Below are 18,953 nucleotides of genomic sequence, written 5' to 3' on the forward strand. Positions count from 1 at the left end.
GAGATGAATAACAGAGTGTGGGTGAGAAGAGGTTTCATCCTAAAATGGAAAACCAGGTTGGCTAAAATGGCTGGTGCCACCAAGGCAAAGACTAGTGCACTGCCGGAAAGCTTGCCTCAGGTATGCTTTTATCCACACCTGACTAGGTGTGGCCAATTAGCACCAGCTGAGACGATTAGAAGCTGCAGAGGGACGTAACACATGCACATACACATACAAAGAGTCTGCACAAAGCAAATTAATCTATGATATACTATGTTGCCTTTTTCTTACTGAGTAACTATTTGTTTACGAAAAGTCTTTAAAGATGTTTTTGTTTGTCTTAATGTTTGCAGGGATAAAGAGAGATAGAAAAATACACAGGGACTTTACATGGGGCCTCATTGTCTGGTTTGACAACAAATGAATGTAATTTTTCTGGCAGTTCAAGATTTTTTTTTAATTGAGTATTTTTAATTCTAATTATTGCCTTTTTGTTTTTATTAAGAAAATCCTTTTTTTTTTTTATCAGGCACTGGGGACATAGCAACTTTGACTTAAAGGTGCATGCATTTTTACTTGCTAACTATCAGCTAGGACTCATCTCTGTAATGTGGTGGACTTTTAAATTTTGGTTTTCCGTACTTTTTGAAACATCTCTATTTCAATAATCCACGACATTTATTTCAGAAAAAAAAAAAAGATGATCGAGATCAGCATTATTATCCCCCCCTAACTGTCAAGGCTGACTGAATGGACTCAGGCGCAAACTCAGTGATAAAGTGCAAAGAAGGTTTACTTACAACACCAAGTGAACTATTTACAAATGTGGGTAAGTTCAGGGGCTCCAGGGATCCACGGGAAGGAGGTGAGAGGGACACCACACCCGATTGCCGAACCACACACTCGCTCTGCTTTTGACCATACAGTTCGCTCCGTTACTGTCATGCCACGCCACACTGCCAACACCCACACTCAGGAATCCAGGAAAGAGGAACAAGAACGAGTCTAGGGAATCTATATACACAAACAGACAAGAAGATCAAAACTAGGAAGTCACAGGGTTACTTTTGTAACTGAGGGTTATCTTACAATGAACATAATGTACAAAACCCACAGCAAAGGTCTGATTTGTCACTTGAGAAAGCATGCCAAAAACAATCTAAATCAGTTCAGACCTGAGTAAAGGAATTCTGCATGCTTACACAGGAGGAGATGGACATCTAAATATTTAACAACAGTTCCAAGTGTCAAGAACTGGAGGGAGAAGTATCATCAAGAAATCCAAAGGCAGCCACACACCACAGAACAAGACTGGTAGAGGTAGGAAGCAAAAGATCTCAAAGACTCTGGAAAGAAATCTAGTGAGAGATGTAGTTATAGACTCAAGAACAACTGCAGAGACACTTGTGAGTTTGCCAAGTCAGGTATTTTAGTCTCAAAGGCGACAATGACAGGAATCTGAGGTCGCAGACCAACAAAAATGTGAAAAAAAAAAAACGCAGACTGCAAGTGTATCATTTTTACAGATAAGATAAAACTACAGCACTTTGGTATTAGAGACACTGTTTGGAGAAAGAAATAAGAAGACTACAGCCCAAAGAACACAGTCCCCACAGTTAAACACGGAGAAGGAACTTTTATACTGTGGGGATGCTTCAGTGCTTCAGAAACTGGAAATCTCATCAAGACAGAAGGAATCATGAAGAATGAAGAGATTCTGAGAGAAAAGCAGTGAGCAGCAAAACCGGGTCTTGATTGTCGCTTTGTCTTCCAACATGACAGCGACCAAAAACATACATCACCTCTGGTGAAAAACTACCTCCAAAGTGAAAGTGCACATTGAATCCCATTGAACATCTGCAAGGTGAAAGAAAGACCAAGGTCCATGCCAAAAGACCATCAAATTAGTTCAATCAGCCTCAGTTTCTTGCTTTTCAGGACTATCCTTAACTCAATGCCCTGTATCCTCACAAGACAAAAACAGCCATCAGTATTTCTCCCTCCATTGTCTCGTTCCCCCTCTATGTTTCTGATATGTATTATGCTTTCCTATAGCTTCTCCTACATCCTGCACTTGTTCAGATTTGTGATTTGGACATTGTCGAATGTGTCACGAGGAGTTCTTCTTCAGTTTTATCCTCCTACATTCCTCAGTCTCTTCTCTTGACATTTTAACTATGCGTGGCAAATCTTAACCTCGGACAATCTTACCAAGTCCACAATTAGCACAATGCACATGTGTACATATCTTTGTACTTTACATATTAGTGGGTTCCAAAGTGATCTTGAAGCTGAACGTCCCAGTTTATGATTTGGGGTATCTTGCCATTCATGCTTTTAATGTATTTGCATCAGACAGTTTACACTACAGTTCGATTTCCTTCAAAACAAATATCTGTCCCCAGCCATCAGAGAGACAAGCATGAGCAAATGCTTGGTCCTTGATCTTTAAATATAATCTTCATCTCAAATAACTGCTTTCAAATATTAATCCTTCATTATTTTTTTTTGAAATATAATTTTAACATTAATATACCATAAGATAATGTTCAGTGATAAGTTGGATAAGACTGGCTTCTTGCCTCTTAGCTCACTTTTTTCCCCTTTAAAATAATAGGTCAGTGTTTCCTGCCCCTCTTTGACTCAGGACCCATCAGTTTGTGTTATCTGGGACACGAAGATTATTGTAGCCACTTATTTGATGAACAGAAGGTACTATCTGCACCTCTGGGGGTGCCCACTTAATAATATCCACCCTTAATGGTAATATTAATGTGTAACAAAGCACGAGTCAAGCAGCCACAGAGCGTTTGGCAGCTTATCGCAGCCCTGCTACAGTCAAAGGCAATTGGCATTATCTATAAAACAGCTCATTACACTGACTATCAACGTAAAGAGGAGAAGGAGGCTGCACACATGCATGTGCAAACACTCTGATAGACAGAGAGGCAAACATGCACACAGGTTTATCTGTGGGGTCAAGCCTATTATTAACCCCAGGGGTCTCGCGATTAAACTCCTGACAGACAACGATCCTCCTGAAGGGAATGAAAATCACACAACTAAGCTTCTTAAAAAGGGAAAGCCACATGAAAAAGAGAAATAAACCACAATTGTCTTCAGCTCTTTCTCATTCTTCGCACTCACCACTCACACCATGAAGTTCATGAGTAAAGGCTTGGTATTGGGTGAGGGCTTATTTGCGCTTACCACCATTTCCATTGTCAGCACCCTTTTATATCTCATATTAGTTACAGAGAGACAAAGGCAAGATCGATTTCTGCACTGCCACTGTACTGCAGTGAAGGGGGAAGGGAAGAAGAAACTCCAGGGTTCATAAATGGGAACAAGTCTGACCACAGTTATAAACAATAAGAGCTCATTCTCATTTTCCTTCTGTTCTGCTTGAAGGACACGTGACTTTACAATAACTTGATAAGAGGTGTGAAATATCAGTAGAAGTCCGATCTTTTTCATGTCCTACTTTGAACCCCAATGTGACCAAATTCTGAGAAACGATGACTGATGTTACAGTCTGTAACATCAGTCATCGTAATCAGCTGTGCGGTCACCGACCTTGGTAATTTTGTATTTTTTTTTATAAACATGTCAGTGACAGTTGGCAAAAATCAGTGTGTGTCATGTGAGATTGCTTTTATGTTGAAAAGGACTCTATGGGAATTCTGAGAAATTGTAGCCCGCCCTACAGGACCTCTAAATGGGTTGTGTTTAGGGAGTTGGTTTGACACATGAATTGTGAGAAATGATCATTGGTTGGTTTAGACATGAGTAGTGTCATCAAAGAGTTGCAAGTTTTGCAACTGTGGGACAAAAGTAGCTTGATAATGCATTTGCAAAAATGCACCCATGAAAGTAGAAAGTTCTTTGGCGTATCTATGAACAGTGTGCTAACTTATACACAAAAGTGTACTCTGTTCATTTCAATAATCACCTATCAAATACTGATAAAAACACAAACAAAAAACCCTCTATGAGAGTCTTGTAAGCAGTAACTTCTTTGTATGAAGAGTTTGCGTGCAAAGATACAAAACAACAAATTGTAACCTGTGTTGGAGGTCATGAGATCCTGTCAGCGCCACCGTTACCAGGAAGCTGCCTCCATAACTATGGGAAAAAAACTCCCCACAGCTGGAAGAAACAAAGACAGTGTCCACGCAGGTATAAACGAGGTGTTAATTTTCCCTTAAGGTATTAAAACTGCTGCTACAGACTGTTTGTGCTATATTTCAAAGGTTTCTTTCAATACATTTCAGAAAATAAGTCATGGTTTCAATGCTCAATTTATTTTTCCGCAACAATCTTGGTGGCAAAGATGAAATTTCTCAAATTATTTCTTTTCTGCTTTCTTGTTGATCCAGGAAAACCTGCAGGTGGATTAAATGAGTCTAAAAGATCACTTACCTGCAGGCAAATCATTAAGGAGATGAGTACCTAACAACCGTAGTCAGTCAGAGTAGTCAGTCACTGCTGAAATCATAATTGATAAAGAATCTAGAGTGGAGAGCAGGAGAGACCAACCTAAATTTCCAATTGCACTATAAATTTTTTATGGAGAAAAAATTTAAGAAATTTGAAATTGTTCTGTTTTTTTTTTCCAGATGATTTGGGCTGATCACCCGAGGACAGATGGCAATCAGCACTTTTAGTTTGGGGTGACTGCTGCAGGAAGACACAGATGCACATAGGTTTGCCATTGAGAATGTATTTGTTTGAATGTTTGGTGACAAACATCAAGTTGAAAACCTATTACTGCAGGAAGCTGGAGAAAAATGATAGACTAACACAAACAATATCAAGATCAAATTTATTTATATAGCACATTTCCAGACAGATGATGCTGCACAGAGAGCTTAACAATATAAAAATGTCATTTAAAAGAAATAATATATAACAAAAATAACAATATAAAACAATAATAGGAAAATAAGTGCATTAAAACGATAACTAAGACCAAAATGCTTGGGTCATAGTGTGTTAGAGACTAGGGCATAAAAATATGTCTTTAGTAGATCAATTTAAATTGATCAAGTGTTTGTGTAGATAAGGGGAACACTATTCCAAAGTCTGGGACCTGCCACAGAGATGGCTCTGTCGCCACGAGATTTGAGATGTGGGATGGATAGCATTAATTTTGAGCTATATCATCAAATCTATTTCCAGTGTTAGATTTGGGCTAAATATTCCATAGCTACATCTTCACCCTACTTTGATCATCAAAATTAAGCTTCAAAGTCGCTCCACTTCCCCAGCCGACACAAGCCAGCTTCCTAGCAACTGCTTGACAAAATGTCCCCTCATGCAAATGAATTGGGAAACAGGAATTAGTGAACATTTGGATGACAGAATCGCCACAACGCTTGTGTTTGGAGTCATTGGTGTTTGTGTAAATGTTAATTTATTTTATAAAATTTTTGAAATTTAGCCTTTATTTATACAGGTAGTCTCATTAAGACTCAATGACTCATATACAAGAGAGAAATATTTCTTTGGGTCACCAACTACAAAACCGATGCCAGATCCCAAAGAGGACAGCAAGGGTCTTTATGGCTCAGTTACTCTCTTTTCTGGTAGAACAACAACAATTTAAATAAAGATTATTTTAAAGTGAAGAGTCTTGTCAAGAGTCAAGAACAGGTGGCCGGACCAAAACATTGCCTCAACCATGCAGGGGAACCAGCAGCGTATACAAATGCTATTACCCAGCAACTTCACGACTGCAAATTTTACCCAAATAACTACCTTTATGTAACGGGAAAATTAGACAGATGTGGACTCCATTCATTTAAATCAAATTATTACTCAAACAGTCACAGGAGGATGCAGAGAGACAGACAACCATTCACATTCCCACCTATGAGCAATTTAGAATCATCAAATATGCATCACCTCTTTGCAATCACCTCATTCCAAAATATCAGCATTCCAAGAAGTTGCAGGGTCAACAATAGATCACAGAGTCAGATGCTTGTTCCAGGAGGCTTACTCCCCCCCCCCATTGATTCATTGGGATATTCCTTTTTGGGAAGCACAGTCACAGGCCCGAAAATTCGGTGAGCTAGAGAAGTGGTAAACAAAGATTGTATTCAAAGGGATGAAATTCTGCCATTCAAGTCTAAAAATATTCTCCTGGTCTCCTCACCTGATGCTGGTCAGTTTGAAAGTGTTCTTTATGAAAGTAGAGGAGCTAGATGTGGCCTCTAGTACCAACAACTTAGCCTTCAAGCTGAGTCAGGCAGCTTGGACACCGGCAGCTTACACTGAGCTTTCGATGGCTTAACCATCAGCGATCGGAAGCTTAGCCTCCAAGCTGAATCCAGGCCTCCACTAACAGCTATCAGAGCCTTAGCTGCCAGGCCAAACACAGGCCTCCAGTACCAACAACCAGTAACCAGGCATTCAAGCTGCAGCTAAGGAAAATAATGGATCTGATGAAAGATGGTAAAGAACTGAAAATCAAGTACTGGAGAACTGGAGATCAAGCCCTGGACATAATGCCAGAGCAGCAGAGACTCCAGGATCCAAGCAACATGGACATCAAACTGTAAGGTATATATTGAAGTAAATGGAAAACCAGAAGAAGAAGCAAAAGTCATATGGATAAAGGAACAACATGAATTAGACAGATATAAATACAGGGTGGGCCATTTATATGGATACACCGTAATAAAAAGGGAATGGTTGGTGATATTAAAGTCCTGTTTGTGGCACATTAGTATATGTGAGGGGGCAAACTCCTCAAGATGGGTGGTGACCATGGTGGCCATTTAGAAGTCGGTCATCTTGGATACAACTTTTGTTTTTTCAATAGGAAGAGGGCCATGTGACACATCAAACCTATTGGTAATGTCACAAGAAAAACAATGGTGTGCTCTGAAAAAAGACATAAAGACAACAAAAATAGGTTAACTGAAGTGATAATAGCTAGCAAGAGGTTATACATATAGGAAATTATTAAATTACAATAAGAATAACATTAAAGGAATCTTGAACATATTAAACAGTTTTTTAAAAAATGGCACAAGGAAAATGACATATCCAGAGTATTTTATTGACAAAAATGGTGACAATTATAATATAAATATGCTAGCAAATGGATTTAATGACTTTTTGTGAATGTTTAGCAGCAAAGATTCCAGAACATAGAAGAGATGACAAAAGTGAAACTTTAATTTGAAATCAACCATATTCATTTTTTCTTTCTACAGTGGATGAGTTGGAAGTAAAATCTATTGTTAATATGTCAAAAAAAATAAATTATCTACTGATTGTGATGGTATTGGTGTGACATTGATAAAAAAGTAGCTTTTAACATGCACAATCCCAATCAAAAGTTTAAGACCACTTGAAAAAATGGCACCAAAAATAATAATAATAATAAAAATAAAATCATATTTTGCATTGTTTCAGAGCTTCAACATGCAACAAGAAGAAATGGGAGTAGACAGAACATTTTTTGAGCATGTAATTTATCAAAAGCGACACTTACACTGAAACATGCTGTTTTACATGTGATAAAAAGTTTAGGACCCCACCTCCTAAAAATCCTGTAAAGCCCTAAAATACAAAAATCAATGTTCCAAACATGAACTCAGTAATGAGTAGCTCCACCGTTATTGTTCATCACTTCAGAAACTCGTTGCAGCATGCTTGATGCAAGTGTTTCCATGAGGTGAGTGGGAACATTTCTCCAAGTGGTGAAGACAGCCGCATGACGTGCATCTACTGTCTGCAACCGTTGTCCATTTTTGTAAACTTCCCTTGCCATCCATCACTGAAGGTTCTCAGTTGGATTTAGATCAGGGGAACACGCATGCATTGTGTACTGTAGCGCTGTCCTGTTGAAAAAACCAGCCGTTACCAAAAAGACCAGGGCCCTCAGTCAAGAGGGACACTCTCTGCAACATCTGGACATAGGAACAACGGCCATTTGATGCCCCTGCACATTCTGAAGCTCCATTGTTCCAGTGAAGGAAAAAGCACCCCAGACCATTATGGCGCCCCCTCCACTGTGGCGCATGGAAAACATCTCTGTTGGGATCTGATTGTCATGCCAGTACACATCAGGACCATCAAGCTTACATTTTTTCTCATCAGAGAATAAACCTTTCTTCCACCTTTTAATGCCCCATGTTTGGTGCTCTCTTGCAAAGTCCAAACGGTCGGTTCTGTGGCGTTCAACGAGACGAGGCCTTTGAAGACATTTTTTGTTTTTGAAGCCCTTCAGTCCGATGCCTGTCTGATGGTTATGGGGCTGCAGTCGGCTCCAGTAATGGCCTTAATTTGGGTTGAGGATCGTCCAGTGTCTTGATGGACAGCTAATTGGATCCTCTGGCTCAGTGTTGGTGAAATATTTTGCGGCCTTCCACTTGACGGTTTTGTTCCATAACCCTCAGGATAATTTAAGAAATTCCAATGGACTTACTGCATCCCTCAGCAGTGATGGCGAGCTGCGAGGGACCCTTCTAATGCAGTTCAGCTCAGTTATTTTTGAACGTGATCGGGTTGACCACAAAAAGGGATTTTTTTTTGCCTTTGCCATCAGAACATCATGACTGTGTGACTACCTGACAGAAAATGACAATGAATACACATTTTTTAATCAATTTGGCCTTATAAAGGCGCATGGTCCTAAAATTTTGATCAGCTGTAAAACAGCCAGTTTCAGGTTAAGTGTTGTTTTCGATTAATTACATGCTCAAAAAATGCTCCCATTTCTTCTTGTTGCATGTTGAAGCTCTACTTGGAACCTTGTTAAGATCCAACCATGCAAATGAGAATGTTTGTCATTTTTCAAGTGGTCTTAAACTTTTGATTGGGACTGTATTTGCAAATTATCTTTTTAAACTGGTTAATTTCAAATAAAATGAAATTGTGAAGGTAATACTGATATTTAAGGCAGGAAATAAACATATTTTCACAACTGCAGGCCAACATTACTCCTCTCCCAATTCTCAAAAAGTTTGGAAAAACTTTTTAGCAATCAACTAGAAAAATAAATCACAAATAAATATGATTTAGTTAACCAAAGTCAGTATGGATTCAGCGCAAAGAGTTCAACTTCATTGGCAATAACTGAACCAATCGAAGCAATAACAAATGCACTGGACCTAAAACAATATGCGGTTGGAATATCTTTTGATTTTAAGAAAGCATTTTGTGCTGGTGTAGTTCTTCTTCCCACCAGCAAGAGTCACTACAGTTCTTTCTGAACCAAGAGAGGATAAAGCATCATCTGTCCGTTCAGAGAAATCATATGTGTCAAAAGGTACAAGTAGGTCATCTGCCAGTATGGTCGCCGTAAACGCTCGAGCCAAAGCTGAAGAGCTGAATATGCTAAAAAGGAAATCAAAATGCAAGTTAAGAAAGCAGAGCTTAACGTAGAAGAAACACGTCTAAAGGCCACATTACAAGCCCTCCAACAAGAACGTGATGCGGAAGCGGCACACGCCGAAGCAATAGTTTTTGAAACAGCAGTCAATGATCTTGAAGAAGAACACGTGAGTGTACCTCAAAGGGTTGACACTTTGGAACGCACCTTTAACTATGTGAAAGACCAGCTCATCATCAAAGACAGCACAAGCCCAATTGGCCATACCGAGTATAATTCAATGCCTGCACCAAATGTCACATTCCTCACGCCAAAACAAGAGCCAACCAGGTCGGACACCTTAAAGGAATATGTCCTTCAACCTCTGAGTACTGACAAAGGAGAAAATGTTTCTCCAGTCTCCGAAATTAATGCAGAAAATGTCACCAGGTACTTCACCGAGATTTGAACATAAGGTGAGCATGCAACAAGGAAACATTTCTGACATAGCCAGGTTTCTTGCAAGACGCGACTTACTCACTGGTGGCCTCCGAAGGTTCAGTGACAAGGCAGGAGATTACTGGGGATGGAAATCTTCGTTTGAGAATGCGATTTGTGACTTAAACCTAACGGCCAGTGAGGAACTGGATTTGCTGATTAAATGGCTCGGCACAGAATCAGTGCAATATGCATATCGTTTAAGAGCTGTGCATATTAACAATCCCTCTGAAAGACATGCTAAGGTGTGGGAAAGATTAAATGAGTGCTACGGCTCCCCCGAAGCTCTAGAGAATGCACTGCTTGACAGATTGGACTGTTTCCCAAAAATTTCATACAAAGATCCACAACTACAGGACCTGCTCCTAGAGATAGATGAGGGTTGAGTGAAGGTTACATTCCGGGTCTACTCTACCTCGATACAGCGAGAGGCATTAATCCAGTGGTGGAAAAACTCCCCTATTCTATGCAAGAAAAATTGATGAACTATGGTTCTAAATACAAAGAGGACCATTGTGTGTCATTTCCACCATTCTCTGCATTTGTGGCCTGCATCAGTAGAGAAGCAAAAATGCGCAACGACCCCAGCTTTAAGCAGTCTGTGCCGCCGCCTCCTGCCCTTTCAAAGATGAATCAACTTTACGAAAAACACGCTAAAAGAGAACCTAGCTCAGTCATCAGAAACGAAGTTGTCATTACGGAGCCGAAATCAACTCCTACAAACATTGAGGACCCAAATAAGGAATGTCCTATCCACAAAAGACCTCATGCTCTCAAAAAAATGCAGAGCATTCAGGGAAATGCCACTGGAGGAGCGAAAGGCCTATCTCAGGGGTGCCCAATCCCGGTCCTCGAGAGCTACCGTCCTGCAGCTTTTAGATGCATCCTTGTTCCCACACACCCGAATCAAATGAATGGCTTGTTATCAGGCCTTTGCCAAACATGATGGCATGCTGAAGAGGTAATCGAACCATTTGATTCAGCTGTGTTGGAGTAGGGATGCATCTAAAAGCTGCAGGATAGTAGCTCTCGAGGACTGGGATTGGGCAGCCCTGCGCATCTAGAAAACATGATATGCTTCAAATGCTGTGCTTCTACAAACCACCAGGCAAAGACATGTAAGTCAGAAATACATTGTACATAATGTGATTCAAAATTACACATTACAGCTCTTCATCCGGGACTGGCACCAACGACTACTGCAACAGCTACTATTGCAGAGCCCCTAACAGTTGACGGCGGGGAGTGCAATGCGGCACGGCCCACAGCTATCTCGACATGCACACAAGTCTGTGGAAGTGAATTTGAAAGTCACTCATGTGCCAAGATCTGTCTTGTGTTCATTTACCCAAAGAACTCACCTGAAAAGAAACTTAAGGCCTATGCCATCCTAGACGACCAAAGCAACAGGTCACTCGCAAAATCATCGGTTTTTGACACATTTGGCATCACAGGAACTCATTTCCATATAAATTGAGAACCTGTGCTGGATTGGAGGAAGTGACAGGGAGGAGAGCTTTTAACTTCATTGTGGAATCGGCAGATTGCACATCACCTCTTGAGCTCCAGACATTTATCAAGTGTGATATGCTACCCGACAATCGCAGTGAGATTCCCACAGCTGAAGCTGCTTGAAACCACACCCACCTTCAGGAAATCGCAACCGAAATCTTGGCTCTTGGCCAGAGCACTCAGATCCTGCTGCTCATTGGAAGGGACGTTATTCAAGCACACAAAGTTCTTGACCAGCGCAATGGACCTCCAAACGCGCCATTTGCACAGAAGCTAGCTCTTGGATGGGTGATCATTGGGAACGTTTGCCTGGGTGGAGCTCAGAAACCCGCGCGTGCTAACATTTTCAAAATGAACATCTTAGACAATGGTCGTCCAAGTCACTTCCTTCCATGCAAAAATGCCATTCAGGTAAAGGAAAGTTTCAACTCGCAAGGCTACAACAAGGTCAACTCCCCAATGCGAACAAAGCACTCTTCAATTGCAGAAACAGTTTTCAAACAAACAAGTTTGGACGAGAGCCTTGGCTACTCACAGGAGGAAAGGGCCTTTTTACAGATAATGGATAAGGAAGTCTACCAGGACAGTGCTAACAGTTGGGTCACGCCGCTACCTTTTCGTTCACCCAGGCCACGCCTGCCGAACAATAAGCGGCAGGCTATGCAACGCCTCACGTCGGTACGCCACATGCTGAACAAACGCCCTCAGGTAAAAGGTCAGTTTACAGACTTTATGCAAACTTTGTTTGACAATGGTCACGCTGAGATAGCGCCACCACTTACTAAAGAAGAAGAGTGCTGGTACCTCCCCTTCTTCGGAGTGTTACCCCCGCCCAAACCGGAACAAATACGCATTGTCTTCGACTCAAGTGCACAACACAATGGAGTATCCCTCAACGATGTCCTTCTTACTGGGCCCAACCTCAACAATAGCTTGTTGGGTGTGTTAATGCAACTCCGTGAAGAAAACCACCATTTAACTACTCTACTAATCCGACACTGCCACCAACAGGTGCAGCACCAGGGACGCCATTTCACAGAGGGAGCCATGAGATCGGCTGGCTTCTGGATTGTCAGTGGGAAACGGAGCATCAGCTCAGTCATCCACCACTGTGTAATTTGCCGCAAGCTCAGGTGGAATACAGAAACGCAAAAAATGTCAGACTTACCCATCGATCGTGTGACAGTCTGCCCCCCGTTTACCTACGTTGGAGTTGACGTCTTTGGACCATGGACAATAAGCTCTCGGAGAACAAGAGGAGGCCTTGCCAGCAGCAAACGCTGGGCCATCATCTTCACCTGCTTGGGCATCAGGGCCATTCATGTTGAGGTCATCGAGATGATGGAGTCGTCTAGTTCTATCAATGCTCTGAGACGATTCATCTCTATCCGAGGACCAGTAAAGCAGTTGAGGTCCGACTGTGGGACCAACTTTCTGGGAGTGCGCAAGGAGCTCGGAATAACTTCAAAACATTGCAACAACCAGGAAATTCAAGACTTTTTATCCAAGAATAAATACACATGGATCTTCAACCCTCCTCATAGTTCTCATATGGGAGGAAGGTGGGAGTGCATGATCGGCATCGGGAAGCGCATACTGGACTAACTGTCAACCCAGTTTGCCTGTTGACCCATGAGGTTCTCGTTACCCTTCTAGCAGAGGTAACCACTATTGTAAACTCTAGACTGCTACTACCAGTCTTGTCAGATCCAGATTGCCCCTTTCTTCTTACGCCTGCTACCCTCCTTACGCAGAAAACTGGATTACCACCTACACCACCCGGGCACTTTGACAATAAATATTTGTTCGGACCCCAATGGAGACAAGTGCAACATCTTTCAAATGTCTTCTGGCACCGTTGGAAAACACAATACCTGCCGACACTCCAAGAGCGAAGAAAATGGCAATCTGTGAGTCAAAATCTTCAAAAGGGAGATCTAGTTCTTCTAAAGGACAGTCGAGCTAAAAGAAACCACTGGCCCATGGGGGTGGTTGTTGAGACCTTTCCTAGCCAAGATGGACATGTCAGAAAGATTCAGGTAAAGGTCACTTCTGGAGGAACATCTAAAACCTTCTTAAGACCAGTGACAGAGACTGTACTCCTGCTGTGAAATACTAATAGAGACATTGATCCTTAAAGATGGTGATGACATCCAATAGATGTCAGACAGGGAGTGTGCTGGTGTAGTTCTTCTTCCCACCAGCAAGAGTCACTACAGTTCTTTCATGCCAAATTTGTTTGTTATTAGCTGCAGAGTTAGTAATGCAGCACACTTTGAGAAAAGACTGACTAAGCATGTTGTTCGGATAAACATCTGCATCCATCCCCTTCGTTGTTTTACAGAAAGCATCGCTTATGAGTATTTAAGTTGAACAAGAGTTAATGCAACTATATTTGCTATTATTTATGCACTTTTATGGTTAAAGGTGTACTGTATTCAGATTTACTTTCTTTCCAATGTTAGCTAGTTTAGTCAACTGATTTGCATTATCATGTGAATATATAGACTGAATATTGCTTATTTTCTTCTGTTTGTAGATTCACTCTGTTGATAATTGAAGGCAGTGTCAATAAAAGGGACGATACACCTGTCAGTTGTCGAGGAGTTTATCTATCTGCATAACTGTATCCAGTGTAGCAGTGAGGGCAGAATACATTTCATACAGTTAATCAATCTTTACTACTAGATAAAGTACAATAGGGGAGTGGCACTAAGCTGGATCAGAATGTATTAATCTAGAAGACAACAGTTTGTGAAGATGGGAGAATTTACATCTGGGTACATGGAAATTGCTTGTGGAGTCCCCTAAGGGTCAGTATAAATGATTTAAGACAGTTACAAAATTGTATGGATGGCAATAAATTATCACTAAATCTTAGCAAAACAATAGCAATGATTTTTGGTAACTATAAAGTGAATGATAGGATACAAACACAGATAGAAAATTAAAAAATTGAAATAGTAAAGGAGATGTTTGATATATGACAATAAAATCAGTTGGAAACCCTATATCAGATACATACAAAACAAAAGCATCTCAATCATGAACAAAATTAAACTTGTTCTAGATTATAATTGTCTCTAAATACTGTATTGTTCTTTAATTCTTCCATATTTAACTTACTGTGTAGAGGTATGGGGAAATAATGATAAAAAAGGGCAGTTTATATAATACACAAAGTTTGGTATCTTCATAATGCAAATTTCTTATTTTTAAAGTCAAAATTATTAAAACTTCATGACTTGCTTAATTACAATACAGCACAGATAATTTTTAGAGTAATATTCCAGATCTTTTCAACCAGAGACGGGGGCTACAATTTTAGAGGGAATGGGAATTTTAAGGTGCACGTAGTGACAAGTAAGTTTTTGTGTGTCTGTGTGTGGGGTTAAACTGTAGATTTACACAAGCTATGAATGTTTCTTAGAGCCAATTCTAAATAACTGGAGATTCCAACTTCATAACCTATTGTAGATTAAGTACAAATTATTTTTTGGGTCATCACTTTGCAAAGGTCTAGAAGAAGAAGAAGACAGAAGAAAGAAGGCACCTTCATACTTGAATTCAATTTGAAGCTGCCATCATGGACCAGCTAAATACCTTCTGGAGAAATGTTTTATCATCAGATAAAATATTTGGTCACAATGACAGGAGATATGTTTGTAGAAATAAGGGAAATAAGGGTCATTGTAGAACATTCCATCAAATATATATTTGACCCTTTATGCATAATTTTGGCTCTGTGTGGATTAGAGAAAATTCCAAAGAAATCAAAATGCGTTTTGAATCATTAAAGTTGTATGCTGTGCAGTCATTTCATCCTGGAAAAAAATAACTCAAAGAAATCCCATAAGACCCCAGACTTATTTTTACTGTCAGAAAATAACTATGGAGAGTCAGTAAAGGTGCGGTGACAGGTGGGTTCTTATGGGTTAAATGGCGAAATTACCATGAAATTTAAGCCCATGGTGAGTGTATGGAAACTTTAACCACATCACTTTTTCCCCTTTCTTCTGTATGTGCTCTAGAAATTTAGAGTTGGCTTATTCATGTCCAATTGTTATTGTGTGTCCCTGTGTGTCTCCTTAGAAATGGCTGGTACACTGAGAACTCTCCAATTCTATTCTCTCCTTTTCCCACAGTTTTATTTTTGGCCTGAAAGTGACCGTGCATCTACTCCTCATGTAACCACCTGGGTGTCTGTATATCCATCTATTTGTATGGCTGCCCACGCCCCTGTGTTTTCTCACCAGGGTTTGATTTCAAACTGAACTGATAAGGAAGTCAGCAGTTCCTTGAAGACTCAAGGGAGGAGAGGAGTGTGTGAAGACAAGGATTATTTAACTCACACTTTTGAGTTTTAGTTACTTTCCCAATATATTGCTTTTTTTTTATTCATTAATTTTAGTCCTTTTTGATTTTGTTAAGCCAGTTTCAATCTTAACTTGTGAGCATTTATTTATGAGCATATTTGCCTATAATTTCAGTTTTATTTCCATCTATGTCACAGTAATCAGTGTTAGTTTGTCTGTACATCCATGTTACATTGCAGGGTCTAATGAGTCCTCTCTCACAATTTAATCCGTCTATCTATCTAACTTTTCTGTCTTTATTGACTATAAACAGTGATCTGCTGCTCAAATTAAGAGCTTTCATCATCTTTACAAGTCATTCTTTTATTTCAGCAAAATGTGCGTTAAAATATGCATATAAAATATATGTTTTTCTTTGAGGAGGAAATATAAATCTTCATTACATTCTATAGTCAATAAATCTTTGATTTTATAGAAGACTTAACCAATAAAAAGTGCTTAAAAGTGAAAAAAAAAAAACAACCCCACTTTTTGGATTCATAATTAAAAGCTCATAAAGTATTTAAATGAACTAAATATAGCAAGAAACTTCAGGAGATCTGGTCTCTTTGGCTCCAGGAAATCTAAAGCAAACATTGTGTTTGCTTTAGATTTGCTTTTCTGTGTTAATGAAACACAGAAAAGCCAGTAAAACTCTCTGAAGTGGGGAAACGTTTTAAAGTTAATCTGCATCATATACGTTTCCATTGCTCAAATATCCAAGAAGTCTAACTAAACCAGAACTAAACAGAAGTAAAAATGTTTTCCTTCAGAGAAGTTCAGAGTTTAAAACTGTGGATGCATTTGGCAGTTTCGAAATTTTGTGACAAATGGTGATTTCAGTCTAAGGGAAATATTTAGTAAAAATAAAAATTACTCCCCAAAACAAACAAAACAAACACCACAAACAAATTTACTTTTTTAAGAAATATATTTTTGCTGCTTTAAAATTGGAAAGAGAAAGAAAATAAAGTTGCATTAAAATTCTTATTTCTAAATGTAGCTCTGAATTGGTGAGTTTTACACTTTAAACTGTTTCAAAGGTGCAAGGGTTTTCCAAACTTTGTGTGTTTCAGTCAGGTGAAACTTTGTAATCATTTTTACTCTATATAGTAGCTTATAAAAGAAAATCAGCTTTTTAAAAACTACATGGGGTCAAATCCAGTTTCCAAAGTGCATGACTCTACTACTACTGGATTTTAAACCACTGAATGTCTGACTGGTTTTCAGCACTCATCTGTGAAATAAGTATTTTCAATAGTCTGAGCATCGTTTAGAACCTCACTGAGAGAAATAATGAATCTAAAGTAGTTTTATTTTCTTCCTCCTAGTTCTTATTCTGACTTTGGAACATTTCTCATTGATCCTGACAGTCTGCAGTGTCTAACAAATGAGTTGGCTTTCTAAATCTTTTTTTAAAATGTAATCTTAGAAACACAGGCCTTATTCACAGCTGGACACATTTGTTGTTTATCACATTTAAGGTGAGTAATGCATGTGTCTAGCTGTAGTCCAGTTTAAAGCAGGAAAACAAATTTTCACTCAAATTTTTCTGTTGAAACCAATTAGGGAGTTAAAAAGTAAAAACCTATTTCTCCTGGATGCTACTTTTACCTTGAAAAAACAAACAAACAAAGATTTGAAGTCGGAATTAGTCTTAATTTGGTGAAAGTTTCAATCCTGAGAGTTTCATTCAAATTCAGTTAGTCCCATGTTTGGTCTCTGATCCAGAAAATGTTAAACTTTACTCTTTGTGAATCTATCTGAAATGGCTCAATTCAGAACACTCGAAAAAACTTACAGGTTTGGAGTGATACCCTTGATTTGAAAGGTAACCTCAATATAGGGACTTAGATAGAAGTGGGACAGAAGTGTTTCTGCTGGAGTATCTCAGACATACTTAGAACTGTTCATCGTAGTTGGGTGGGTGGGGTCTTCTACTCCTAGGGACCAGAACAATGAATGTTGGAAGGCACTCTCACACATACTCAGTCCTGGTTCTTTCAAAATTGGGTCCTGGTGTCACAATGCCCAGAGGGATGTGCACAGGCCTGTCCAGCTTCTGGAAATGAAGACAGGAAATCAGCAGCAGCGTTCCTGCCACCAGGTGGAGGATGCCTGCAATCCAGCCACAGAACAGAGCATAGCCGAACTCCCAGCGAGGGACAATCTGAGGCACTGTCTCGTCGAAGAATCTCACAAGCGTCAGGTGGGCGACGTAAGAGACCGGGATAAGGCCCAGGATCCCTGTTACCAGGCACAGTGCCCCGCCTATTGCCTTCAGCGCCCTCTTACAGCTAAAGTCATCCAGGTGGTTTTGGCAGCCATTAACCAGGCGGATACCGGGGATGGCCAGCAGCACACCCAACAATCCCACCCCCAGCACCAAGGACATGAGAATCCGGGCCAGTATAATGTCTGGTGGCAGTTCAAACATGCTGTCATAGGGCCGGCACTCCAGCTTATCCGTCGCTTCCTGGCTCACACAGGTCACCCAGAGGCCCATGTTAGTTTCCTCAGTGGGAAGCAGGTCTGTAGACAGTGTGATCCATGAAGGCATCAGGATGGTGGTCAGGGAACAGATCCAGGCCACTATTGCTAAACCAACCCCCAGCAGCTCTAGAGTGCCATTGCTAGAGTCCATGACAGCGATGCTGTAGCTCTCAGAGGGTCCTGGTCTTTACTTTGCTCCTTTCAGGAGGGGGATCTGCTGGGACATCAATGCTAGCAGAGACAGACTTTGCAGTCAGGCCCAGCTGGAAAAGTTATCACACCCTGTCCAGGCAGAGGAAGGCTATGATTGGCCGACTGGAAACAACAGGATTGCCGTGAGGTCACCTGCAGGCAGGATTTTCTTCGAGAGAGGATGTTATCGATGCCTACATCTCTGACTGTAAAGCATTTGATGTCAATGGCATCACTCGCTCAGCTTCTCTGCTTTCTTCATCCTTGCCCCTCCTCCCCACAGAATCACCAGTGAAAACTGACACTTTTACACAATCAGGGAAAAAGTTCAGGCTTTCTTCAGCAGATCAACAGAATACAAGAAACAATTTGCACCTGCACACTTACAGAATCAACAGCACTGTGGGTGGAATACACAGTGAGAAAATGAACCTATTTAGGCAAGTCACTTTTCCTAATTCACTGAATTTTCTTTTTTCCTAACACTTATTTTTTTTCAGTTGAGCTTTTTAGTCTTCAAAGGTGTCACCAAATTCTAAACTCTATATCTGGTCAAAAAGAGGATTTGTAGGACACTTGTTTTGGAAATAAAA

General features: G+C 40.2%; 1 protein-coding gene across 1 annotated transcript; it reads right to left on the reverse strand.

Annotated features, from left to right (window-relative positions):
• Window positions 1-17,583: 17,583 nt before the first annotated feature.
• Window positions 17,584-18,465, reverse strand: LOC102294340 (claudin-22-like). Its single transcript, XM_005923848.2, has one exon. It carries the CDS (start codon window positions 18,317-18,319, stop codon window positions 17,654-17,656), a length of 666 nt encoding a protein of 221 aa, XP_005923910.1. The 5' UTR covers window positions 18,320-18,465; the 3' UTR covers window positions 17,584-17,653.
• Window positions 18,466-18,953: the final 488 nt, after the last annotated feature.

The sequence above is a fragment of the Haplochromis burtoni genome, unplaced genomic scaffold, assembly GCF_018398535.1.
Source record: "Haplochromis burtoni strain Fernald_Lab_line unplaced genomic scaffold, NCSU_Asbu1 Contig_53, whole genome shotgun sequence".
Taxonomy (NCBI): domain Eukaryota; kingdom Metazoa; phylum Chordata; class Actinopteri; order Cichliformes; family Cichlidae; genus Haplochromis; species Haplochromis burtoni.